This window comes from Agelaius phoeniceus, chromosome 7, assembly GCF_051311805.1.
Source record: "Agelaius phoeniceus isolate bAgePho1 chromosome 7, bAgePho1.hap1, whole genome shotgun sequence".
Lineage (NCBI taxonomy): Eukaryota > Metazoa > Chordata > Aves > Passeriformes > Icteridae > Agelaius > Agelaius phoeniceus.
This window is the reverse complement of record NC_135271.1, coordinates 12505852-12533448: the sequence shown is the minus strand read 5'-3', so window position 1 is coordinate 12533448 and position 27597 is coordinate 12505852. Positions and strand designations below refer to the sequence as shown.

The following is a 27597-nucleotide window of genomic DNA, read 5'->3' as shown; positions in this document are numbered from 1 at the left end:
TTCCAAGCCAAATCATCAGCCCAGACAAGTGATGCTCACACCCTCTGCACCCCATCACCCCACTCCCTGGGAAAGGGTTTTTAGCCAAATTTCTGAGTGTCAAAACACTGTGGGGCACAAGGAAGAGTCTCAGCCTCTGCTGGGGGCTGTGGAGTCAAGAACATAAATCCCAAACCCTCGGTAGCTGCATGACATCTTTATTTTTACTGGCAAGAGAAGCAGTATACACAGCGACATTGCAGTCTCTTAGCTCGTTAAAAATATCTCAATAAATAAAACAAATAAGCAACATATACACTGGAACAGAAAATGAAAACAAAAAAAAAATTAAAAAAAATCAAAAAAGGGGGAAGGGGATGAGCGGTAGCAAATCATGGAGCAATAAGGGAGAGGTGGCAGAGTGTGGAGGGCAGTCTGTAATCCAGGCTGTACTTGAAACAATTCATGCAGGGAGCTGGGGGCATAGTGGTGGGCTTTTTTCCTTCTTTTCCTCTTTTTGCTGAGAGCCTTGGTCCAGTTTTGCCATGACTGTACAAGAAATCAGGTTTGGAATTTAAAAAAAAAATATATATATAAAAAAAGAAGAATGCAGTTAAGGGGAAGTAAAACTTGAACCCAAAGATGCCTCATAAATGCGTTCCTGAATTAAGATTGTTTCCAGAAAAAAAACAAAACAAAACAAAACAAAAAACAACCAAAAAATTAGTGATAAAACACCAAACGCACGGACAGACAGACAGACACAGAACCCCAACAACAATGAACAACCAGGAATGTTGCTTCTCCTTCTCTCTTTGGTCAGTCGTTCTGGGGAGAGATGCTGCAAAGGCTCAGCCCCTTCTTCTTGGTGCTGTTTTGCTACTCAGTCTGAAATGCTCTGCGAGAGTTCAGAGCGAGAGAGGTCAAGAGGGGTCTTTTGGACCAGTTTTCTTGAGGTTTTTAAGGTTTCAGAAGCTACAAACTTGGATATATCCCAATTCCACTTCAGTCGCAGACACTGGACAGTCTGGAGAAAAGGAAAAAAAAGAAAAGAGAAGAAAAATAATTACACTAAATTCAGGACATCTTTCTGAGCTAGGTTGTGTGGGAAGGGCTTTTTCCCTACAAATCCAGGCTGTGGTTCATCACCAGGTGTTGAATCCTGCCCCTGGTTCCAGCAGCGTGGAGTTAATCCAGGCACTGGGCAAGATGCAGGAGCAAGTGGAAGCACAATTCCTTTAGGCTTTTGGATAGACAGCCTAAATTCAGAGTCTGGTAATGTCACAGCCTGGTTTGCACTGGGGTTTAAAATGGTAAATCCATAGGCAGGAGCAATGTATCCATCAAAACATCAGAATCCCAGAATGGTTCGGGTTGGGAAGGACATTAAAGCTCATCTCATTCCTCCCCTCTGCCATGGACAGGGACAACTTCCACCATCCCAGATTGCTCCAAGCTGGCATGGAACCCTTCCAGGAGCAGGGTAAATTCTGTGGGACAAACTCCATGACTCAGCAGTGCCCCTGGGATCCCCTCTCCTGCTCAGGGCAGGAATGGCTTTGCAGGCAAGGTGCTGTTCCTGCCTTCAGCAAAGCCACCTCAGCTCAGATATCAAAAAGCAGATATAATTATTTCCTCCCACCGAGGAAAGCTTCCATTTAGCTGATTTCCTTTCCTTTCCCTCTCCAAGTTATTAATTATCTAATTACAACCACATTCTGCAGACCAGCTCAGGGACTTGTCAGGCTGCCCAGGAGCACTTAGGAGAGCTCCACCTCTCCCAGTGGTTTGGGGATGCCCACCTCTGACAGATGACAGGCTGACCCTTTCCCCATCCAGGGAGGGCTCCAGGAAAGCAAAATAAAACCCAGGCAGGAGGAAGATACCATGGAGCAATTTGCTGATTTTATTTTTTGAATTTATTATTTTTTCCAGCCAGCAGAAGGAAGGGGTGGAGGATGGTCACACGAGGTTTTGCTGTGCCCTGCTCTTCTCTGAATATGGCTGACACAAAACCGAGGTAAAACCAGATAAAAAGCTGGTCTAGTTCCAGGGATTTTTTTAAATCCCACCCAAGAGCAGAGAGCTCAGCACAAAGCTGCTCCCAGGGCAGAACTGACGTCTTTAACCCTGGCTGAGACCCCTTGCTCTGCCTGCTGCTGCCCTGAGGCCTCTCCTTCCCACTGGTCCTTTCTGGTTTCCAGCTCCAGCTGGAGAACTGGGAATTCCACAGCACTTCAGTGCTGTGGGGCTGATTTTCCTCCCTGTCATGGTCAGGGCATGGTGATGGCCTGCCCTGTGGATTGTAGGTTTTCCAGAGCTCTGGGATGGCTCTGCCACATTCCACCTCATGCTGGTTCTGTGGAACTGGATTGGCTTTTTTGAGAAGCCTTTCAACCCAAACCGTGCTGTGATTCTGTGAAATGGTGCTCTGAAATCACACTCTGAAATCACACTCTGAAATCACACCCTGAAATCACTCTGGAATCACACTCTGAAATTAGGCTCAGCAATCAGACTCTGAATCTGGCTTGGGATCCTCATGTCAGCAACCTGGCCCTGTTTGGCTATTGCAGGGGGAAGGAGGGGCTGAGGAAGAGGGAAAATGCCCCAAAAAACCTCTGTGAGCCATCCAAGCTGGCCTTGCACACTCCCAGGGATGGGAACTGCTTTCTCCTGGGATTTCTCGGGGATTTCCAAGCATTTCTCTTACCCTAACACAGAGCCCAGCTGTGATGCCCTGCCTCAGCACAGCTTCCTCTGTCTGAGGCCTTTGCTGATCTGTTTTTCCCTGTTTTTGAAGCATTTCCCAGCCCACCAGGAGCATTCCCCAGCCCAGCATGGATGTCACAGGAGCAGGGAGCCGCTGGCCTGATGGAAGGTGGCAGCAGGAGCACGGCCCTGGCTGCAGGAAATTTCCCAACAGGTCCCCCAGGCCTTTGCTTATGTAGGATTGGGGTGGGTTTGGTTACAAAAGGATTGAAATAATTTCCGTGACATGGCTGAGAGTGCAAATGAAATGTGAAATGCAGGAAAACTGCTGGAGTTTGTTTGGGGTTTTTGGTTTTGGTAAGTTTCGCTGTTTTGTTTTGGTTTTGGTTGGGTTTTTTTGGTTTTTTTTTTTGGTTTTTTTTTTTTTAAGGTAGCTTTTCCAATTCCTTTTAAAGTTGAGGGTGTAGAAAAAAGGCTCTGCCCCCAGGGCCTTTTTGTTTTCTTGCCCTACATCCCAGGCACATTTTAGGGTGAATGGGGAAGGAGAAATCTCAGAGGTAAGGCCTGAACAAGATGGGACAGAGCAAACACGTCAAGGTGAGGAAAATGTGGCATTCATAGAATCCCAGAATGGTTTGGGTTGGGAGGGATTGTAAAGTCCATCCTGTTCCATCCCTGCCATGGTTGGGGACACCTTCCACTATCCCATGTTGCTCCAAACCCTATCCTTAAACACTTCCAGGGATCCAGGGGCAGCCACAGCTCCTCTGGGCACCCTGTGCCAGGGCCTCACCACACTCAGAGTGAGGAATTTTCTTTCTCACTGGATCTCTCCTCTTTCTAGTGTAAAAATTATTCTGGAATAGCCCCACCAGTATCTTCAAGCAATGCTGGGTTACAGCACAAAAGGTGATGCTCCTGCTTTAGGAAATCACTCAAATCCCATTCCTGAGCTCAGGAGCCATCATTCCGAGCTGTTTTGGGAATAAGTCCCCTAAAAAGCCCTGTGGCCAAGATCAATCAAAAGATCCACGGTCAGGTTTGGACACTTGGCCTCCCAGCATCCCATGGGGTGTGAGCCCCTCAAAAACCTCCCAAAACTTCTGCTGCTTGAGCTCAAAATTTTCCATGCCCAATGGTGGTTCCTTTCTTGCCATTGTTTTTGTCTTGTGGGCAAATAAAATACGGCCCAGCTGTTTCAGGGTACAGGGAGAGTGGGAAACAGCCAAAATTGCTGATGGCATCCCCATGACTGGGAGGATCACTGCTGAAAGGATGTTCCCAAATTATTTCATGGAGTTCTCAGCTGTCCCTGGAGCCAGAATCGATGGCAGCCACTACAGAGGGTGGTTTGGGCTGGAAGGGACCTTAAAGCTCATCCCATTCCATGGGCAGGGACATCTTCCATCAGGTTGTTCAGAGCCTTGTCCAATCTGGCCTTGCTTAAGTTTAAAATGCTCAAATTCCTTTAAATTTAAGCTTGTTTAATTTAAATATAAGCATGTTTCCATTTAAGCCAGTCCTTGTTTAAATGTAAAACCGTTTCATGATTTGGATGGTGCAAAAAAAAAAAAAAAAAAAAAAAAAGCACCTTAAAATAACAGAATTCCCTTGATTTTTTTGGGATGTTTCCCACCACAAAAGCCTAAACCCAGAAGAATTCCCTTGATTTTTGGGTGTTACCAGCAAAGGATAAACCCAGCAGAAATCCCTTGATTTCCACGAGCCAGGAAAGGAGGGAGCCCTGGAAAAGGCAGCAGGACCAGGCTGCAAGGCTTCAGAGGGGAGGAAGCAGCAGAGAAAGGAATTCAGATAATTGTGTCCGTGCGAGGGGGCGGAGAGAGGGCCAAAATCAGATCGAATGCTGCGGGTAGGGACAGACTGAAACCAGATCCCCTGGCTCGGGCTGTGCTGCCTCTGCTGCTCTACCCTTATCAACCATCCGCTCTTGAAGTCTCCCAGATGAAGGGAAAGCCACAATTATGTGCATCTTACAGCTGGGAAACCATTTCAAAACACATCCCTGGCAGAGGCTCATTCCTGAGCCCCGGGGAGAAGCCTCTCTCTGACTCAGCCCAGCCTTTGCAGAGCTTGGGGGATTTATCTGCCCATGGCTGGCTGGAGGTGAAACATCCTCCCTGCGTCCTGCAGCTCCCCAGTTTGTTATCAGGAGGAGTTTGATGGGTGTGTGGCATGAGGAAATGGAGATTGGAGCCTCGTCTCCTCCCCCTGGGACTGTTTCTCCCTCTCCAGACTCTTGTGCATCAGTTTGCTGACACCTCCCTGGCCAGGGAGAACGGAGGATCCTAAAGAGGTGATGCCACAAGAAGGAGCCAAGGGGAGAGCCCTGGTCCTTCCTGCCTTCCTGGGTCTGCTCCCAGCCATTGGAGCAGGATGGAGCATGGCCACAAGGTTAGGGAGTGGACAGAGAGCTCCAGTTGTGAGTGCTCCTCTCACATATTGCCAGAAATGGCTCCGTAATTTTGCTTTAAAGATTTTTCCCCCCCTCACACAGCTGCAGAAAGGGTCATTGGTGTCCACAGAATCCCAGAATGGTTTGGGTTGGAAGGGACCTTGAAGCCCATCTCATTTCACCCCCTGCCAAGGGTAGGGACAGTTTCCACTATCCCAGGTTGCTCCAAGACCTGTCCAATCTGGTCTTAAATGGAAAGAACCCCTGGAGGAGAAGAGAGGGATGCTCACCAAGGAGAGGAATTCAATGGCTTCTACCTGTGGGCTCAACAACTTCCCATGGAAAAACTTTGGGGCCCAAAACACCTAGAAGGAGCCAATTCTTCAACATTTCAGGTCATAGCCCAGCTAAAATCAAACTTGTGGGCCTGTGCTCACCACAGGGAGGAGAAGGGAATGCTGACAAGTGAAGCATTTTGCTGCTGGGATGCTCAGATGTTCTCTGTTAGGTTCTGCCTCCCTGCAGCAATATTTGGGCAGCCAGGAATGTTGGTCCCAAGGTGCTGCGTCCCTCCCTCACCAGAAAGTTAAAACAAATATAAAAACAGCTTTAAACCAACATTAAAAAAAGCTTGAAACAGCAAAGGCACATTTCCCCCAGCCCTGCACTCCTCCACAGGCCGAGCAGGGCTGGTGGCAGCTGGAGGAGGAGGAGGAGGAGGAGGAGGAGGCAGGTTTGTGGGCGCCCCCTTTTGAAAACCTTGGCAGCACATCACTGGAATGGCAGCTGGGGATTGCCGAGGGGCGGAAGCCGCTAATGAGCAGTGGAGCAGGGAAAAGCAGCAGAGCTGCCCCGTGTTGGGGAGGCTGGGAGAGCCAGGAGCTGCCTGGCTGCCTGGTGGGTGGTTTGGGTGAACAAGCACCGAGGGACACCAGTGGCATCTCCTGAGCCAGGGATGGGAGCAAAGAGGGGCAGGAGTGGCCCCCGCTGGCCCTCCTGGGTAGCAGAGCTCATCATTGCTTTCTTTGGCTCAAATCCACTGCCCCACACCAAAAACAGGAGAGAGGTGTGGAACAAAGAGGCAGGGAATGAGGTGTTCTCCTGGTGCAGCTCCAGGGAAATACCCAGGCTGGGGAGGAGAGCTTGCACAGACACTGATGTGTCCCTAAAAAGCGGCTCTGAGGCTCACACCAAGGGAGAGAGCAGCCACATCCCACCTTGCTCTGCCTCCTGTGTCCCACATCCTGCAGCCTTCTTGGATCCAGGCGGGCTCCAGCTGCCAGGCACTGCCTGAAATGCACACCCAAAACGGGACCAAAGCAGTGGGAATGGCTGCTGGAAATCAGGGAAGGAGGGTGGAATTGTCACAGGTGGCCCATCTGCTTCCACTGAGATGCTCACAGTGACAGATCCCACCCTTCACAGACACAGCTGGCAGCCCGAGGGAGAATTTCATTTAATTTGATTTAGGACAAAGCTGGCAGTCACTGGGACATGGTCTCTGGTCCCTCTGTGCCTCTGCAGGGATAAATACAACTGAGATATGCACTGGGCTGTGAGAACACCCCCCTTGCCTCCACCATGTTTTAGGAGAGCAGATATTATTGGCCAAAGGGAAACCTTTCCTCCACCCCCTCAGCGCTCCTGCCAAAATAATACAAATTCTAGGAAAGACACCTTCTCTAAAAATAAACATATACATCTGTGCCTTTCTTCTTTTTCCAAGGGAACTCTGTTGGTCTGGCCTGCTCAGCCAGCAGCTCCTCTGCTCTCACAGTTTTCCTGTGTGCAGCTGCAGTTCCCAAACCCCAGCAGCAGCAGCATCCCTGTGGGATGCTCTGGGATTTTCCTACCCCATGGATGAGACTCTTCCTATGTTTCCCCACTTTGCCTGTCCTTGCACAGATTAAATATTTTGGGAGAAAGTCTGGCTGTACCTGTGGCTGAGCATAAGGAGGAGCACAAAGTGCAGCACAAAGGCTCTGTAGTAACCTCTACACCTAGGAGTAAATCAGGGGAAGGATGACAGCCATCCATTATGACTGACTCAGCTGCGTGGATTAATGCCAGTGGAATTAATAACAACACAACCCCCCTGTTTTAAAAGCATCTAGGGTTTAAACTCCTTCTTTCAAATAAAATAATGGAAAAACAAACAAAAAAAAATTGGGGCCACCCACTAAAAAGCAGAGACATAAATTCCACAGAATTCTGGGGGCTTCTGGGAACAATCCATGGGACAGGTACGACTGCCCCGGGAACTCGGGGTGCTTTTTCATGTCCCTGACACAAAGCAGCTGAGACACCTGCGGGCCAGATGTGCACAGCTGTACGTGTGCTGCTGCCCATCAGCCCTCGGCTCCCACCCCGCTCCAGATGCTGGCCCTCACAAACACAGCTTGGAGAGCCGGGCTGGAGGGGGGAGCTGGGAGCTCAGGCATTTCTCCCTTCTCAGGAGCCTCCTCCGCACGCAAAGCCCTCAGCAAGAGTCCCCCTGGCCTGCACCGTGCAAATCTGGGCCAGAGACCCCCAGGGGAAATTTGGGGAGAGACACTGGCATCCCACAGCTGTGAAGTTTTAATGCCCCTGCATTAAAAATTGCCCTTAGTGGGGATTTTTAATACCCTCTGCATTTAAGACCCAAAACCTCATCAATACCTGCTGTGGAATTGGTGTATCCTGGTGTTTATCCACAGTTTTGCCATCTCTCCATGGGCACACATGTAAAGGATTTTACCTTTTCCTGCAGAAAGTATGGCACTTGTGCCTACAACTCTGGGAAGCAAAATCTTGCTTGTCCTGAGTTAGCCTTGGAGATGATTGCTGAAAAAAGATCCTTTTTCTTGGCATTTGGAGTAGGAATGAAGCTGTGTTTGCTTCTCAAAACTGCCAAAGAAATGCTGGGGCAGCTTCCCTGAAGCATGGGTGGATTTAATCCTGTTTTTACTCTTATGGATCCTTACAGAGCACCACAAGAAGCCCTCAGTGGGAAGAAGCCAGGAAGATTCCCCATGTCCTTGCCCGCTGTGCTCAATGCCCAGGTTTTGGACTCCCATCCCAGGTGACATTCCCAGATGTCTGCAGGAGAAAGGATGCTACTCTGGCATCTTCCCCCCACTAGAAGGCACACCCTGAATGTCCCTGAATTCCTCAATCCCAATTCCCTGGCCCCATCCTCAGTGTTTCCCACATGGCAGGTGCTGTTCCTTGTTCCTCAGTAACCCCCCTCCCCCGGGCTCTGAGCAGTGGAGGTGATTCAGCCCCAGGACTTTGGGAAGGGATTGTGCCTGGCCAGGTCTCCATCTGGGATTAATCAGCATGTCTTCCTTGAAGTCAAGGGGCCAAATTCTCACTTGGAATAAACCGGCTTAACCCTGCTGCAGTCAATAAAGGCCCTCTGATCTTTTTTTTTACAGCAAGAATTGCTCAACTCTTTAAAATACCTGGGGTTAGAGGGTGCTGCCCTTGTGAAGGGGGAGTTATATTTTATATGACAAACAATCCTGCTGGGGGAAGGAGTCCTCGGCATGGAGTGAGCCACTCTGGATTTTGTGGAGCTGTGGTAAATCATTGGGATTGGGGTTTTGGCACCCTGGGAATGGTGACAGTGACTTGGATTTTGAATAGGTGTGATAGGCCTGGCTTGCTCTGTCTGCCTTATCTCCTCTTGCCCCGGGGCTCTTTCTCTCCCTTTTCCTTGGCCTGGCAGCTACATCAGCACAGCACAAGCCTGGCAAAAGCCACCCTCAGTCCCACATCTCTCCTCAGCACCACGTTTCTTCCAACCTTTAGTGCAAGTACCACACAGTACGGTTGTTTTTCCTAAACTTTACAGCTGCTGCCTTCCATGCAGATGGCTTTACCCATGCTTAGAATCACAGAATATCCCATTCAAAGCAGGTTTAAAACCCTTAAACCTTGGCTTCTTACACCAAGCCCTCTGGATTTCAGCCCCAGCCCTTTAAGGTACTCAGCCCGTTCCCTGCCCTGGTGTTTATAATCACCTCTACCCCTCTCTTTCCTCTTCCTCCTCCTCTCCTTGTCAGCCTCTTCCCAGGGTCTTCCTGGCGGTGTCCAACTCCTTGGGGTCCCTTGTGCAGGGCCAGGAGTTGGACTTGATGCAGGCAACAGCAGAGAGTGGCTGTGAATCTCCCCCGGGGCTGGTCAGGGTGGGGATATTTTATCTTTATTTCTGTGGGTTTGGATGCTGCCATCCTCCTCCTGTAGTCAGTGCATCCCCCCACTCCCTTCCGGGCTCTGAGCATCCATGAATCATTTTTCCAAGACTCCCAGGAGCAGCATCACTGCCTTGAGCCCAGCATGGGGCTAGCCAGCTGCTTTATGGGCTTCCCTGAAACTGCTCCATGGGTCGTGTTGGGCAGGCAAACCACAGGGAGCAGGACAGGGAGCCAGACCTTACTCACACCCTCTTCAGTTTCCAGCCTGGATAGCACCGGGAGCTTCCCAACCCTCTGCTCTGCTCCAAAAGCCTCTCCTCCCATCAATGGACACCCTGAGGGGTTTAAATCCCGAAGCAATGACTGCCTAATGATTTCTAGAATCTTGTTTTATTCTGCTTGCTGTCTGTGCCGCTGCTCCCTGTTCCTTTCCTATCAATAAATTATCCCCTTCAGAGCTCCCGTGTCACCTTTTCATCACACTTCTGGATTTTAGAGGCAAAACAAAGTTATCACTCCCTTGCTGCTGCTTTGCAAAGGGGAGCAAACACCAAGTTCAAATTTTCAGAGGAAGTGTGCAGAGGTGGAACCTCTCTGCTCGAGGAGCAGGCAGATTGGCTGGTCAGTGTTCAGCAGAGGATGCAATCAAATGTCCAATATTTCAGTGTGTGCTGCTCGAGTGTGGAAACCCAGAGCACCAGGAATATTTCTCTGTTTGCTCTGGGGTGCCCTGACCCCCAGGGCAGCACTGACTTCTGACCCTCATTCATGGAGAAAATTTCCTAGAGTTCAAGATAGAATGGAATCCACAAAAGTGTGAAATAGATTGTAGAGAGTAGTGCAGGTGTATGACTTGGTGAGAAATTTAGGGTTTGGGATTTTTAGTATGTTGTGGATGGCAGCAAGATGGAGGGCACAGGGTGTCATCCTGGGTTTCTTCTTCATGCTTCTTCCTCCTTCTTCTCAATGGGTTTGGGTGGCATTTTGTAATTGGGCAGAAAAGTTCCCATTGCAGCTCTTTGGGATTGCAGTTATTGGGTTAAAATGGGAAATAATCTAGGTGTCAGTTCTTAATTGGATAGTTTAGTCTTAAAAGACCTTGTAACAAGAGATTGTTGGCCATTTTGTGCCTTCTAATGAAAAGCTGCACAACTCACAGTAGTGAGACTGTTTCACTGATAAAAAAAAAGAAACACTTGAGTCCAAACATGAACTAGTGTCTTGAGTGCCTTCAACCAAGACACAGAGAAACCCACAACTGGTACCTCCACACTCGAGGAGCAGGCAGATCAGCTGGTCAGTGTTTAGCAGAGAATGCAACCACAGGTTCAATATTTCAGTGTGTGCTGCTCAAGGAGCAAGGGGAGGATGCAATCACACATTCACTATTTCTGTGTGTGCTGCTCAAGAAGCAAACAGATCAGCTGGTTGGTGTTTAGCAGAGGATGCAATCACATGTTCAATATTTCAGTGTGAGCTGCTCCAGGAGCAAACAGATCAGCTGGTCAGTGTTTAGGGGAGGATGCAATCACATGTTCAATATTTCAGTGTGAGCTGCTCCAGGAGCAAACAGATCGGCTGGTCGGTGTTTAGCAGAGGATGCAATCACATGTTCAATATTTCAGTGTGAGCTGCTCACCCCGCTGGCCGGCTGGGGTTTAGCACATGCTCTGCTGACTCAGAGCGGCGCAGCCAGCGACTCCCAGGAACATGATTTGTGTGCAGCACGCACTCAGCAGCCTAGGAGAAAAAGCCCTGGAAAATCGGTTTCCACGGTCTTTTCCAGCCTGTCATGCTGCAAAAGGGCAGATGTGTGTTCTGCTGTCTGCAGTTGTCAGGTTTTGGGGTTTGGGTGATTAAAGGAATGGGTTAAGTGGACGAGTGAGCACGGCTGACTCAGCTCGGCAGCAGCTGGCTGGCCTTGTTTAGGTTTGCCAGCTGCAAAAGCTGGGCTTGTTTGAGCCTCGCTGAGTGACCCCGGCGAGGTTCCCGCTGGGATAATAACCTGTGGCACTGATGCAATCCCTGTTCTGGGGGGAGCAGGAGGAGCAGCATCTGCTCCCAACAAAGGCTCCGTGCTGGAGCTTGGCCGTGCTGCTCCTCTCTGGGCTCTACTGTGGGCAGAGCTGAGCCCAGCTGAGCTGAGCTGGTGCTGCTGGGAGCCAGGGGCTTGCTCAGAAGTTGCTGATGGGCTCCTCTGCTCGAGTTTGCAGCTCATATTTTGGGTTGGGAGAAACCTTTACAGGTTGTCTGATCCAACACCTTCCTCTAGACTGGGTTTTTTCAAGCCCCATCCAAGCTGGCCTTGGATGTGAAGGGAACCTCTGGTTGACGCTGAACAGCTTTTCTGCTCTGTACAACTGAGTTTTACGCACGGTTTATATTTGCAGTACAAGATGTTTAAGTTTGGAATTCTCCAGGTTAAACCAGTGTGTGATATTTGTGAAGGGAGGGAGGCTGGGTGTTACATTTTGTGACTGAAATGAGGGTTTAGAGGCTTATTAGGAAATCAGATTGAATGCAGGGAGAGAATAGGGAAGCTTGGATCTGTCTCTGTCTGGAGAAATGTGTTCGTGCTTCTGCACACAACACACAGATCATCTGTGATCCCAGACTCAATTAAATACCTGGGTGTGGAGGATGTCTGGGGTGACTCAATTTAAGAACTTCTCACTCCTCTGTGTGCTTTTTACCCCTTAAAATGCTTCGGTTTTCTTGTGAAATTTCTAGTTGCCATTGTTACACAGGCACAGATGGGCCTCACCATACCATAAAATCACAGAATGATTTGTGCTGGAAGGGACCTGAAACCTCATCTTGTTCTACCCCCTGCCATGGGCAGGGACACTTTGCTATCCCAGGCTCCAAGCCCCATCCAACCTGGCCCTGGACACTTCCAGGGCTGGGGAAGATCTGTATCTGTATATGCACTGCACTTTTCACCTCCAATACAGCACTTCCCCAGCAGTAAATATCCCTGTGAATCTATGCACAGACATTCAGGTTAAAGGCACCCTAAAAGCAGCAGTGATTGAAATCAACACCAATAAATGAGATGATTTTGTCTGAAATAGCAGAAGAAATGCAAGTGCTGGGCCAGGCTCCCCTCCTGGAAGAGCACGGATGCACCCGACAGGAACCCTAACCTGACATCCCACACGGTTTGGCTGAAAAAAGTGATCTCTGCCCCCTCCATACTTATTTATATTTCCAGTTGACTGCATAATCTGGCCCTCTAGAAAGTCCCTTCAGGAGGTCACACAGCTGAAATAATAGCTAATGAATTTGTAAGAAAATTATTTCAGACTTATTAAATGCTTTCTTCCTTCCCTTCCAAGTGTTTGCATGCTGTTCCCAAGCTCTGTGGGGTTGGAATAAGGAGGCTGGCAGGACTGTGCCAGCTCCAAACACTTCAGGAGAGCTGCTGGCATTGCTTTTCCTTCCAAAGATATCCTCATTCTGCTCCCATCTCCTCACTTGGTTGTTCCACCTCTGCTTTTAGGATGGCCTTAAGACCAGGGGATGAGGCTCTTGGACTTCTCCAAATGATTTCCATCTCTGCTCCATTAATCGTGGATTGGTTTGGGTTGGAAGGGACCTGAAAGATCTTTGAGGGTGAAAAGACCTGAGTTTATTCCTCCAGTGCCTGGTTACACAAGCCAGGCCCTGGCTGCAGGAATTGGTGATTTGTGTCTGCCCTGAGGGGATCTGATCCCCATTTCCATGGATGCCAAGATCCTCCTGTGTGCATGGGCTGGGGACAAGGGGCTTAATTTTTGGGGACTCACTGCCCTGCTCTCTGGTGAGATCCAGCCAAGTCATCCTGTTGGCTGAGCAAGGGAATGCCTGTGGGATTTTCTTTGCCAGGAAAAGGAGCTGAGATCAGACATGGAGACAGCCTGGGACATGTGGGGACAGTTCTGAACCAACTTGTGCCTTCACTTGGACTTGAGCTGTGTATTCCAAACTTGACAATGCTGCTTCATCCTTATGCTGCTTTTGTGTGTCAGAAATTTTAGTTTTTCCTTGAGATCCAAAGAGCAACTAAATGATAAAGGCTGCTGGATAGGAGTTTAGGCTGGAATTTTCAAAAGGATCAAGAAAACTTGGTGTCTTTCAAAAAATTCCCAGCTCTGGAGGGGCCTTAAATCTCTTTGGCTTCAGTCTGCTCATCATCAACCCCAACAGATTATTAACTTAATTAATCAGTTAATGTAGTATTTTTAATAGGGTAAATTTCCAGCTTTTGGGTTTTAGGTGGAAAAGCTTGAGCACATAATCTTTGAGTTCTAAACTAGCAAAAGAGAGCTTAAAATAAACTTTCTGGACTCCTGCCTCAGTTCATGTCTGATTAGGGCTGGAAATTGCTTTGGAATAAGGAGAGACTGGAGGAAAATTACTCCAAGAGGTATTTGGGCCTGAATTATCCAGCAGCACTACTCAAGCAGTTTTCCCTGCCCTGAGTTTTACATCTGTGTGCTGACCAGAGCAGTGACTTTTATTTTTATTTAAAGCATCCCCATCCCTACAAAAACCTCTGGTGGTTTGTGAACCACAGCTCTGCTGATTTAAATCACGCCTAAATCTTTAAGGCCAACCTGATTTATGCTGGAACTGCTGGCTCATCAGCTTTCCCTTTAATCACTGGGGTTGTTGGGACTATCCAGCCCCCCTCAGTCACTTTGCAGGATCCTGCTCGAACCGGAGGCCTCAGGATGGCTCCAGCCCAAGTGACCTCCTCGGGATCCTGGTGCAGAATTCTCCTGGTGGTACCCTGAGATCAACAGATGCTGGCCTTTCTCTCAACTCCCACTCAGTGCCTCAAATCCCAGGGAAAGCTGTCCTTCCGCTGCTACACCCTCTGCTTTGAAGACAAAAGATGATTCAACAAGATATTTGAAGTTGGGGGGGTGGTGTGGGGGGGGAGGGGGGGAGGTTGGATGGTTCAGCTGCCTTCCAAAACTCACAGGGCTTTCCAAAACTAGAATTAGGACATTTCCAAAGCTGAAATCAGGACATTTCCATGCACAGCTTGCCCTCTCCAGAGCTGCCCTGGCACTGATGCATGGCAAGACCCGTAGCAAAGCTAATTCTCCTGTTTGCAATTCTTCTCCCAGTCCTTCCCCAGTTATGTGGCTGAGATGCCCTCTGCCTCCCAAAAGCCCCAGAAAAGCAGCCTGTGGATAAATGATTCGGGGCTGTGATGGGTGTGAGGAGCCAGTGCAACTCCAAGGAGAGTCTGGTTGCACCAAGCGGGTGCCTGTGGAGCCAGAGTCCCGCTATTGGTTTGGGCTGTATTTTGTTTTATTCATGGCACAGCCTCTCTTTGCTTGTTTGGGAAGTTTTCTCCTGCCTTTGCTGCCTGGAGCAGATCCCAGAGAGCAGCACAGCCTGCTCTCTTCATTATCTGCCCCACTACTACCTCTTTTTTATTTTTCCTCTCCCTCCTTAGGTCACTTGTTTTGGGTCACTTTATCCTCAGAGCTGAACCCACGGCAGGGTTTTCCAGCTTTGTTGCTTCTGTGACTCAGGAGGGATGTTTTGCTCTCATTTATTAGTTTTTCTGGACAGAATACAAGAGGTTAAACACTTCAGAGAAGCTTATTCTGTATTTACAGCCGAGGTAGGTTTCTAAATCAACAGTAGGTCGTGTATTGGAGTGACTCACAGAGCTGCTTAACCTTTTTCCTTCCGTTTTTGTCCCCCTCCAAATCTGAGGCACAGCAACATCTGCAATTCAGATCTCTGAGATGGGAAGCTGTGAAAGGAATATAAAGGGCTGAATGTAAATCCAGCCTGGTGGCACGTGAATCCCTTCCCTCTGCTGGCAAGGTCCTGCCTGCTGGGGAGGAGCAAGGCGGGCACTGAGAGTTAATATTTGCTTTTTGCAGGGGAAACTGAGGCACCATCCAGCAGGGCATCAGCTGGAAAGAGCCACGGCATCCCATGGCACTTCTGCTGCCTGCCAAAAGCAGTGGGAAACAGGAGGTGACCAGAGCAGATGGGAGCAAGGTGGGGGCTCCCTCCTCACCCATCGCCTCTGCAATTTGCTGTGCTTCCATGTGTATGTGTGTGGTTTTATTTTTTTGGGGTCTATTTAATGAATATTTTGAATAAAACAAACATTATTGAGAGAGGAATAGAACTAGAAAGAAGTTTCAAAAAATAACCTTACAAATAAGGCTAGATACTTTAGAGAAATAGTTAGCTTCTGATTGTAATAGCATAAATTATCACATCTATACTGTCTCACCCTTCTTATCAGACTAAAAATAAAATAAAAGTTTTTGAAATGCTTCTCAATTACCCCATTTCTAAGTCAGAAAAGGGTAAAATCTGACACTTCAAACCCCCTTTTTTCAGTGTGGAGTTACAGACCCCCCTTGTTCCTTAGCAGCAAAGCAGGCCTGAGACATTTTCACTCCCAAATCCCAACCAAACCCCTGCACTTCTCTCCCCAACAGCATTTAGTGTCTCTCTTCTAAGTGATCCTTGAAATCTTTCAGATTTTGGGGTTTGTCCCTCTCCTCTCCCTGCCCCAGGATCTTCAGGATGGTCCTGCCAGCTCTCTGTGCAGTTTTTGGGGTCTCAGCCTGTGCTGAGGTGCTGCAGGAGCCCCATGGGCCCCGCATCTCTCTGAGCTCCAGCTGCTTCTCATGCACCCCAATCTCTGGATTTTTAAGGAATCCAGTCCCTCAGGGAAGGGCAGATGCTTTCTGTGGCTATCAGCAGCTCTGGAGGAGCTTGTCCTGCAGGATTAGGGCTGACCTGGGAGGTTCCTTGTGTTTAGGCCACGAATTGCCTTGCCAGCTCTGTGTGGTTTTTCCCTGCTGGAAAGGACTGCGCTGCCTGACCTTCTTGGAGTCATCTTTAAAAATTGGGGTTGTTTATTGAAGTGGCTGTTGATAAAGGAATGGGGTAGACCTGTGATTTTTGTGTTTGGAGCTAATTTAAAATCTCCTGTTAAGAGGAGGACTGGGCAGGGTTAATCACGTACTCAGGAAAACACAGCAGAGAATTGAGATTTTTTTTTTTTTTAATAAAAAGAGTTTTTCTTTTAGAAAGGCAGCTGTGACTGCAAGGTGGAAGCACACTCTGACCCTAAATTAAATAACCTGGGAGTCTGCTCTCCTGATGATCACTGACGTGGGATGTGCCCAGCGCAAAATTTGGTTCCTCCTTGTCTCGGGCAGTGAGACAGCTCCTGGCTGCTCCCAGCTATCCCTGATGGACACACAGGAGATGTTCCCTTGGCACACAACCCCAAGCCCACCTGATTCTTTATTTAATGCAGTTTACCCTGCCCTCTAGTGCCAGCAGGTGCTGAGTCAGCAGCTCCTGTGGTTTTCCACCTTTTCCTTCTCCCATTCCCTGGGAATCTGCAGCTGCTGAGGAGAGAGAGGAAGGAATGTGGCCAGAAATGTCTGTGCACAAATGTGTGGGGAGTGGGCATCTCAGAGCAGCTTTGGAGCGAGCACGGGCGCTTGGAAGGAGATTTTGGAGATGTTTGCAAGGAAAAATGAGCTTTGTGAGGGGAATGGGAATACACGTGGCAGGCTGTGCGAGGGGAGGCTTCGGAGGTTGTTGAGCTTGAAGTGAAATCTTCAAGCCTGGGAAGTACTTGGAGATGAAGGGGATGGGGTAACACCTGGAGATAGATCTCTTGCTTTTCTCTCGAAGGAAAGGGGGGATAATTTTCTGTTTAAGAAGCCACCTGAGAGCCTTTTGTCCCCCTCTCTGCCGGGAGGGGAGGCTCCCCGTACGGCCGGGGCTCTGCAGGCACTCAGTGCTCCCCAAATCTCCTCCCAGCCCATCACACCTCCCTCACTCTCTCTGCTGTGACCCTCCTGCTGTTTTGAAGAGCCCAGCAGAACGAAGTTTTACAATTTGGGGTACAGTGCCACCCTTGGTGCTGCCTGCCGGGCTGGGTGTCCCTCGCTCCCTCCCTCACGCCGGCCGGGCCGGGCCCGCCGCAGCCTTTGCACAATTTCCTGGGTTATTTCAAGCTGTCGGGAAGGTCCGGCCGAGCTCGGGAGGGGCAGGCAGGGCTTCGGTACGCCAGCAAAAATGGAAAAACAGCCTCGGATAAGTCTCCTCCTCCCCTGTCCCCTCATCTTGGAGCCCAAATTGGGGAAAGGCGGAGGGGGGGAAACACCAGAGCAGCACCCCGAGCCTGTGGGGTGACCCCCGGTTCTGCTGTGCTGACGCTGGCGGAACTCTTAGGGGTGGGTTTGTTTCTTTAAGGTGTCTCCCAGAGGGAGGATCAGCCAAATGCGATGTGGCAGCTCTGGTAACTCCTCTTGGCTTTCAGCACGGCCCTAGCTGATCACACAACTTGCTAGTGAAGAAGGTACAGCTGTCCAGGCCTTGGCAGGCATCCCCACCCTCCGCTCGCTGCCAAATCCTCGCTCGCTTTTTTATAAAAATTCTTAAGTTTCCTAAGAGAATGGAAATGGAGCAGCCTCATCTGCCTCCCAGCCCCATCCAATGCCTCCTGGACCTGCTGGAGCAAAGCCTGGTGTCCCTGCATCCCTCCGTGCTGCTGGGATGTTGGCGGCCAGGGAGAGGGAGAGCCCAAATTCCAGGGCTCCTCTCCTGCTTCGAGGGGCTGGGGAGGGGACCAGGGTTAAGGGTTGGGGTCCCAGCAATGCCAGCACAGGGCTGGAGCTGTCACTGGGGGTGGTTTGGCATTCCTGGCTCGGGCATTCCCCTGGGAGAAGCTGGAAGTGGGGGTAAAAGCAATTTCGCCGCCGAGCCACAACTCTGCTGAGTTCTGCCCTGGTTGTGCCTCATTGTCCCTGTTTGCACCTCAATGGAGCAGCTCCTAACACCCAGGTCCCAAATTGTCCCAGCAGCTTTCCCCCTGAAAAGTTTTAGGCATTGATTTCTGGCCCAGGCTCCCTGTGACAGTTCCAGGAAACCTTCATCTCCTCCTCTCCCTCTTTCAGAAATGGCCCAAACTCCCCTGGTTTTTGGAGTGTTTTAGCCCCGTGTGCAATTTTAAGGATGTGCCTGTGCTGCAGAGAAGCTGCAAGGCAGCCTGAGCAGTGCAGTGGATGAGTAATTCAAGGCAGGGGGGGAGCCTATGGATTTCCTCTCCAGAAAGAGCTTTTGGATCTTCAAACAACATAAATGTGGCTGTAGCTGTGTGAGAAACTATGCAGTAGCATTTCAACAAAAGATTAAGGAAAAACAGCATTTGGGGGACAAAAATACATTTCACAGCTGGTGAAATGATGGCATTAGGAAATAGCTCTGAATGTGCTCTAAAAGGGAGGTTTAGTTTCCTGGAGGAGCAGGGGTGAGTGTCCTTGGGACTTGTACACGTACCTCGGGCATTGCAGTGGGCATGAAAACCTCACTAATTGCAGCAGAAAATGAGCCAGTGATGCATATGTGAGAACAATAAACCAGTATGAAAAAAGGGGAATAGATTTCAGACTGTTGTGTTTCAGGCCAGGAGATTTTCTCTCTGATTTTGACATGATTATCCTGAAAAACCATATGATTCCACAAATTGATCCTGACATTATTAGCCCGAAAAATCTTACTATTCCACGAATATGCACAGCTAAGGAACAGCTACAATTTTCAAAGCCGTGTCTGTTTCCCTCAGCAACTTTAAAATATTTACCTTTTTCCACTCGTTGAGAGTGAAAGTATTGCCTGGTTTACAAAATAATAGCGCTTAGGAGGAAAGCTTCCAGATTAACTCGGTCCTATTGAAAATCTGCGTGTTTTGAGCTCCCAATTCCCTACCCTCAGCCTTCTGGGCACATGGCATTGCCCTGGGGGGGGTGCCTGGATTTGGTGGTGGTTTTGGTGTGACAGGGTCTTTTTGAGGTGCTTCCCACTACCAACTTCCCTGGAGTGAAGAGGAAAAGCAGCGGTGAGCTATTCCTTTGCGCGCATTACAACGAGAAGTACTGATCATCAGATTGTTTGATTGTAAACTTTCCAAGGGAATCAGTGGAAAGGGATCTCTGATCTCCCCCATTCATGAGGTGCAAGCTGATTTAAACAGTTCAAAAGCCTGAACCTCTTCTCAGTCCCAAAACCCAAGTGCAAGCTCATCACACCACGATGGAGGAGAGAACGCAGCCGCTGTGCCGCACTCCAGCTCCCTTCCAACAGCAAACATTTCAGCCCCATCTGGTATAAAATAGATTATTTAGTGCTGGCAATCCCAGGCATCTCTTAAACAGCCCCTTTTGGGGTCAGGGATGAAAAAGCCCATGTAAAATGTTGGGTTGTTCTGTGCACAAACCCCCACAGAGCTGGAAGGGAACTTTGGAGATCGCGGGGCCGCGCCCGGAGCGTTGCACTCGCAATTACTGCAGCAAAAAGGGCTTGGTGCTATCAGAAATTTCCTGGGCTTATCAGGCAAAACAATTAAGAAAAATAAATTAAAATATGCAGAACAGCCATCTTATCCAATGTGCAAAAGTACAAGTTAATATGCTGTGTGTGGAATGCTTTTAAAAAAAAACTGCTGTTATCTCATCCGGCCTGTTTTTATTATGTGGTTTTATGCCCTGGTTTCTCACTGGGAAATTTCCAAGGGGGTGATTCTGTGGTACTCCCAGAGGCACTGCCGTGGGTGAAAATGTTCTGCTTCCATGCAGAGGCTCAATTCCTGCCACCCATCCTACGCTCTGGAGCCCGCTGATGGGCGAGCTCACCTGTGTGTTTGGGGGAAGAAAGACTCAAACTCACAAGAACTGGCATAAAAGTGCCTGTGGGATGAATTTTGGGTGCTGGGCATCCCGGTGGGATAGACATGAGAAAGACAGGGAGGCAAGTGCTCAGCTGGGACAAATAGAAAATCTATTTTCCCCATTCAAACCCTTTTGATTAAGGAGTCATTAATAAATTTTGTTGCATCTCTGTCCTGGCCATATTCAGCGAGGGATTTTTGTGCTGCTGGGCAAGCGTGGTCCTGACAGCATCCATGGGTGATGGTACTGGAGTTTGTGGTGGGCCCAGGTGGGTTTTGTGGTGGTAGATTACACTATAAACTCCTTTCTTCCCTTAACAAGGTGGTTTATCTCCAGTTACCAATGCCAGGTTGTTTGCTGGGAAGCATCTCCCTGTTCATCTTCTTCCTGAGTCCACAATTTTCTTTGTTTTATTCCTCGCATTTCTGAGTTTCTCCTCCCAGACAGGAATTCTGTCTAAGGAGCTGAATTTCTCACACAGAGAAATCACACCGTGATGTGCATAAAATTTACTAAAAGGGTCAGCCTGAAATTGTGAATTTTTGTGTCTCTGGCAGGTTAATTTTGTTGAGGAGCTTGGTTTTGGGGACACTGGGTGGATGCCTTGGGGATCCCCTCACCCCAGCCACCCAAAATGCTGTTTTTTCTATGAAAGCTTCTCCCTGGCTCCATCCCACTCTACTGAATTTTCCAAGCTGGATTAACTAATTATTTTTAATAGGAGGCTCAGCACAGCCGTGAGTCCCCCATTTCAGCAGAGCAATTGGGTTTATTTACATTTAAGCACAAACATATGATTTTTAAAGGAGGCCTGAGCAGCTAAAACCGAGGGCATAATCAGATAAATGACTGCACGAGGATTTTTGGTGGCTAAACTCACCCAAAACCCAATTCATGCATTTTAAAGCATGTGTTTGGCAGGTCTGATAACTCTTAAGGAAATGCTTCTTGGGGGTGGCAGCTAACAAGGCAAAACTATCTTATTAGGAATTCAATTAAAGCTAGGCCAGGCTTACTGGACCTCTTCCAGTAAATATATATCTCAAGCTGAACCCATAGACATCTGTCTCTTCTCTCGCCCCCACCTCCTCCTTTTTCTGTTTTCCAGGCTGTGGTTGAAAGGTGGAGAGGAGATGGGAGGAAGAGCAGGGACTGTCGCTCACCGCAGAGTGCAGGGAACAAGGATTATTTTCTGGTTTGGTGTCTGACCACTTTTGTGATCTGGGGGAGAGTGGATCTGCCTCAATCCCACCCCTTGCCAAAGCACGAGTGTAAAAAAAAAAAAAAAAATTTAAAATCCCAAATCACGTAATTATAACAAAGAGAGGTTGGATCCAGGTGGATCCCAGCCCCTGGGCAGTGCCAGACATCCCCTGGCCGCTGGTTTGGGAATGAAGAATCCATGCTGCCTTTCCTGTGCTTGTTTTGGAGTATTAGATCAACAAACTTTTTCCATCCAAAGGCTCAGGCCACGGGGAGAGCCACCCGGAGAAGTCAGGGAACAAATCTGGAGAATTCAGGGATCTAATGGCCACTTAGAACCCTCTGTTAACAGCAGGGCTTAGGAGTTGTTGCCGCTTATTTCACGTTTTTATGGGAGTGGTAACCAAACCTCGCTGTCCCGTTTGCACCCTCCTCCTGCAAGCAACCTGTCTCCAAATTCCCGACGCTGCTTCCCTTGATGTGACAGAGAAAGACTGATTTTTTTTTTTTCTCCCCCATTCCCGAGGGAAAACCCTCCTTACCGCTAAACACTGATAACCATGGGCTCTGGGTGGTGGATCACAAATAAAATTCAAAGAGGGATCCTCTGTTTTAGCCCTGCTCTAAGGCAGGAAGAGAAGCACATCCCAAAGAGCTCGCAGAGCACTGATTCCTGCGTCTTCGCTGCACGACTTGCAGGGGAAGGACAAGGACATCGGGGCTGGGGGGACCGGCTGGGGCTGGCGTGGAAGTGGTTAAAGGGATGGGTCTGAGGGCAAGGGCTGCCTTGCCTTGATTTATGGGCTGGCTGAGTTAATTTGCTCTTTCTGTGTGATTAGTTGTCGTTGCTGAGTGGTCATCGTCCACAACTACAAATCTAATTAATGCCGGGATGCCAAGTGTTGTTTTGGTGTTGTTTGTTTTTTCGGTTTTTGTTTGGTTTTGTTTTTTTTGGTTTTTTTTTTAATCCCTGGCAAATATTTCTACTGTTTTAATTCTTGAGAGCTGATCACTAATTAGCGCGAGTCTGCTAATATCCAGCTGGATGGTTTCTTGGTTTTCGTCACTTCCAAAATTTGCCTGAAGAAGGGAATCGGGAGCTCCAAGCAGCCACCGAGGTGTCTGGTGGGATCAGCAGCTTACAAGGAGCAATTTGCTTTTTCTTCCCCCTTCCCAATTTTCTGCAAAACCTGGGAAGAGGGGTGAAAAACCTCCCCGAAATATCTGCTTTCCCCATCCAGCTGTGATTCCCTGACGGCATTTCCAGCTCGCTCTGTGTTTCGAGGCTCTGGTGCCGTCCCTTTCCACGTTCGTGGCCTCATCAAACCCTTCCTGTAGCTCTCCAGCAAGACATAAATTCTGGAGGGTTTGGGCTCGGAGATTTCAAAGCCGTGCTGAAGCACATGGAAATGATTCTGAGGGCTACGGCTATAAAAATAATTATATTGCCGGGGGAAAGAGTGACATGAAATGTCCCCAAAAGAGATCTCAGCGGTGGTTACAGGATCTGTCCCAGCTCTGTAAGAGCCCGCTCTGATCTCCAGGGCTCATTTATCACTGCTACCTATAACTGCAGGAATTATGCCCCCAAAAAAGCACCGTAGGAAGGAATGTGAGGGGTGGCTGCTCAGGAGAAGCCTTTCAATCCCTCCCTTCGTTTTAATGAGGATGCTTTCAAAATTAGGGCTGCTCTGCAGAGCTGAGCGGTGTGAGGATGACTAATTTGGAGACAAATTAGGTCCTACTTAGCCCAAATGTCTGCCTCGATTGTTCCCTTAATGACCCTTCAACGCACATCCCTCCCGATAGGAGTTTCACCGCAGCTCTGCCTCCAGCAGATTAAGTAATAACATGTTTTTACCACTTTTCTAAGCGTTCCTTCGGACCCGATCCAGCATTTTTCCCTCCGCCATGCGTGTCTCCAGCTCTTTCTGATGGGTAATTCATTTATTTGCGTCTAGCCCCTGGCAGATTTGTCTCTTCGCATGTCTCCTTCTCCGGAGCATTTCCCTTGCACCCTCTTTTTCAAAGATCCCTGAGCCTGAGCGGTTTTTGGCTGACTGCAGCGTGTTTGGTGTCTGCTGGGTAACAGATTTATCCTTTCCCAAGGAAAGACACGAACGTAAACAGAGGATCCAAAATGCATTTTGCTGGGCTTTTTAAATGCACTGAGATGAAACCCCCACCCCTCCCTGCCGCTACAAGGCTATTAATGTAAATACCAAACTTTACAATCCTTCCTGTCAAGGAAACTTATTTACATTTTTTGAAGGATGCGTATAAAAAAATGGGGCTTTTGGGACAAAAAAGGGCTTCGTTCCAGTGTCACTACACCCCCAGTTAACTGTGCAGACACTATAGAATTAGATTTTGTTCCCAGGGCCAGCAGAGATAACATCTGTTTGCTCCTTTAAGGAGAAAAACGAAATAGGATGCTGGTGTTTTATACTGGAAACAGCCCTACAAATCTGAAGGGGCGATGGGATGAGGGCTCTGGGTTGAACACACGCATTAAACGTGGCTTCTCCAGCATGGAAAAGGTGGGAAAAGCTGTTCTCAGCGCCAGTGCCAGCCCAGGGGAGGCAAAGGGCTCGTCCCCAGTGCGTGGGAAGGAGCAGCAGACTGGTCTTACTGGTGCGGGGCTCAGGGCTGTTCTGCTGTGCTGCTGGTCCTGCCATCTCAGCTGGACCGGTTTTATCCCTACCAAAAGGAGTATCAGGAAATATACGTTTTTCCCTGGTTTGATCTTTTCAGTTTAGAGCCTGTGGAACATTTCGAAAGCAAAAGGGAAAGGTGGCTGCAAGGGGAAGGGCGCAGGTGCCGGCGGTGAGGATGGGGAGATTTTGGGGGGAAGGAAGGCTCGGCTGAAACATCCCTCTGCAGTCCTAGAGGTGCAAAATCTGCGCCTGTTTCTCCTGCAGCTCCCGGAGTCAGTTGTCTGGAATTCCATGGAGCAGAACAGGAAAAGCTCTCGTGGCCAGGGGAGCGAGCAGCAGTGACCTGCTGACGTTCGCAGGGGCCAGGTGGCATTTTCCCAGTTCCCAAGGCTCTGATTTTCTAATCAAACAGCTCCTCTGATTTTTGTTTTGCTTGCAGCCAGAGGGGAATGAGCCTTCCCCCAAGGAGAAAACCTTTCCTTGCTTCTCTCTTCCCAAAACCTCAGGAGAAGGGAGGATGGCAGCCCAGCCTGAGCGGCGCTCACCCCACATTTGCAGTTCCTACTCCCTAGGAAAGGCAGGCGCTGATCCCAAACACACACAGCAATTTCTTATGGAATTTTTGTCCATTGGGGCAGCACAGGCTGCTCCCCTCTAGCCCATAAAAAGTCCCACCACCCAACTAAACTTGCCTGTTTTCAAGGGTTTCTTGAGGACCTCGTTGTAGCTTTATTTTTTATTTTCTGGCAGCCGTAATTTCTGTCGCCATAAACGATAGAATTTGACACCGCACCGCACCAGGCCATTTGTCAACAACCTTTTCAACAGTCCAACCACACGCGTGTTCCTGCACAGCACAGGCACAGGGAAAGGGGCAAAGTTTGGGATCTTCCTCTGCAAGAGCCACCACGGAGGCTGGGTTACGGCAAAGGAGCCGAATTCCGATTTATTCCAAATCAAACCAAAACGTGCCGGGGTTTGGTTCTGCATTGTGATTTTTCCATTATATCCACACATTTTTTTGGAGATAGGAACAATCTGAGCACCTACCTATAAAATCTGTCTCATCAGAGCAATGTTAGTAATAATTTAATCAATGTAGGGTGTAAAACACGGTTTAAAAAAGGCAAGTTTTGTCCCATGTGCTAGGAGGGTTGTGTATTAGATAACAGATTTCCAACCATCCTTGGCTAATGGCAACACATCATTTGGGAAACAACAGAATCAATGCATTGTTCCAGCCCAGCACTTTCCTATTCAGCCAATCTAAACTGCTGAAGAAATATGTGTTCGGGACATTTTACATCTGGTTTTGACAAGAAGCCTGGGTTTTTTTGTGGGGATTTTTTTTAAAATCTGTTTGCTGCAGTTTTTTAGCCAGATTAGCATGGGAAAAGGCTCTCTGTTGTATAAACGGAGGGTTTTGCTTTTGAAAAACCCACTCAGATTTGGATTTTTGCAGTTGAAATCGGGGCATGACATGCAAAATATAAGAACGCCAGAGATGGCCATAAACCCCACGACACCCGTGTTACCTATTTAAATAAAACCAAACAACAGGCAGCTCTTGCAGTGGGCAGAATAACCAATTTTGAGACTTTTTTTCATATTTTGGGGAATCACTAGAAGACCTTAATTCCAGCACCAAAATGCAAATTCCAAACCATTTCAGAATGCAGGCGAAACATTTACATCTAAAATGGTTTTAAGTCTGTTTTACACCACTAGTTAGTCCTGGTTTCATATTTTTTTACCTTTTTGAAGTGAGGCACTGCAGTTGCATCAAGTTTTTGCCTGGTTCTGTATATTATTAATTCAAAGGGGCCGTTCATTGCTGATCGAACAAAGATGGATTTGCCTCTTTAAACAAGCCCGGCCAATGGGCTGGGATAAACTTTCCTCCTCAACTCTGCACATGATGAAATTATTTCATTTTTACATCATAAGGGTGGCGGGGAAAAATGTCCCTTCAGAGTGTTTGCTTGGTGAAATGGGTGTGTGGGCTCTGTTTTATGTAGGGAGCCCCAGACAGCGCCCGGCCAGACCCAAACTCCGGCTGACACTACGCAGAGCTGCTCTGCTTAATTAGCTGGAGATGAGGGTGTTATTAAAAGGCTTTTTTCCCCCTGTCCTTTCTGACTGTTTATTCCTCCCTCCCAGAATATTACAAAGGCAGCTGAAGAGGAAGTAGTTTTCTGCTAATGGAAAGTGACGAGGAAGGGTTTGGTGAGGAGAGTAAATAAGAAACTGCGCCTAACGCCAGCCGCTGCTTTACCGTCACTTTGGGGAAGGGAAACTGGACAAACCCAAAAATTTAGCAGACTTTCTCCTATGTCTGTTTGCTTTTTGCTGTGTGAGGGGGAAGGGGCACAGCCTGGGACTGCAGCCGACATCTGCTGCTTGTTTCTTTTAAGAGAAACGCAACCTGGGGCGAACCCGTCGCCGAGCCCCGTGTGGGTCCTGCTGACCCCCGGCCCCCCAGCTGGGAGGGGATGTGACCACCACGGGGCTCAGCACTGGGGTTTTTGGGGTGCAGGCACCCACAGAGCGGGGCAGCAGCTGTTTTGGATCCCCTTGTCAGCCCGTTGTGGCCATCACCTTTTCCTCTCCGAGCCCTTCTCCGAAGCAGCGCTTTCTGGCAAATGTCACACGGTGACGGTTTCCCCTCTGTCCCTCATCACCCAGCTCTCAACACCATCCCCCTCTTACTCCCCATTCCCACAGAGCAAAAGCATGCTGATTATTATTTCCCTCCCCAGTGCCCCAAAATTTTGGAGATATCTCATTTTTGCCTTCCTGGAAGCTCCATTTATTTGAATTTCCTCCGGCACAGAGGGGTAGCGGGAGGAACTGGACGTGCCTAAGTTGCCCTCCAGGTCGGCGACCCCAAACCCATCAGCATCCCCAGCATTCCACAAAGGGCAAAGGGAGGGAAACAGACCCAGAGCATCGATCAGGAGAAGAGAAACGGGTACCTACCCCTTGGGCTGGCCCGGCCCGGGCGGTGGCTAGTGGGAGGCCGACATGGACCACGCTCCCTCCATCCTCCACACGGAGAAGGCATAACTGAGCCTCTCGTGAGCCACGTAACTGCAGCTCGTCATCTTACTGTCCATCTCGTCGCTCTGTAGCACCTGGTAGAGGAAGTCTATGTACCGAGCTGCCAGCTTGAGCGTCTGGATTTTACTCAGTTTGTCAGAGGGCAGCGTGGGGATGATTTTCCTCAGGGCGGCAAAAGCTTCGTTGAGCGACTGAGTCCTCTGCCGCTCTCTGACGTTGGCCAGGATCCTCTGGCTCTGCAGTTCTTCGTAAGATTGGGAGCTGGGACTGGACTTTTTCCCCCTCTTCCCTGGGTTGGGGCTGCCATCTTCGCTGGACTTCTTACTGTATCTTCTCTTCCTGCCAAATCTCTTTGGCTGCCTTTCCAGCTCCTCTTCACTGGTCCCCAAGCTATCCACAGGGGAAACAGGAGAACTGGAGCTTTCTTCCATGCTTTCTGAAAGAAGGGGAGGGGAAGAGCCTTTCCCCCCCTCCTTATGTTATGTGAGTGTGTGTGTGTCTTAAATGTGCTTTAAATTCCTGAGACAGATCCTTTGGAAAAACAGGAGGACTCTTTTTCTCTTTTTTTTTCTTTTTTTTTTTTTTTTTTGCTGACCAAACGTTTTCCAGGTTGCTTGAAGGGCTCTTATTTCAAGGACCGAGGTTGTGTAAAAAAATTGAGGTCTTGGAGAGAGGAA

General features: G+C 48.8%; 1 protein-coding gene across 1 annotated transcript; it reads right to left on the bottom strand.

Annotated features, from left to right (window-relative positions):
- Positions 1-180: 180 nt before the first annotated feature.
- Positions 181-27597, bottom strand: TWIST2 (twist family bHLH transcription factor 2). Its single transcript, XM_077180918.1, has 2 exons — positions 26840-27597; positions 181-1006 (listed from the first exon to the last, which is right to left on the bottom strand). Exon 1 carries the CDS (start codon positions 27349-27351, stop codon positions 26869-26871), a length of 483 nt encoding a protein of 160 aa, XP_077037033.1. The 5' UTR covers positions 27352-27597; the 3' UTR covers positions 181-1006; positions 26840-26868.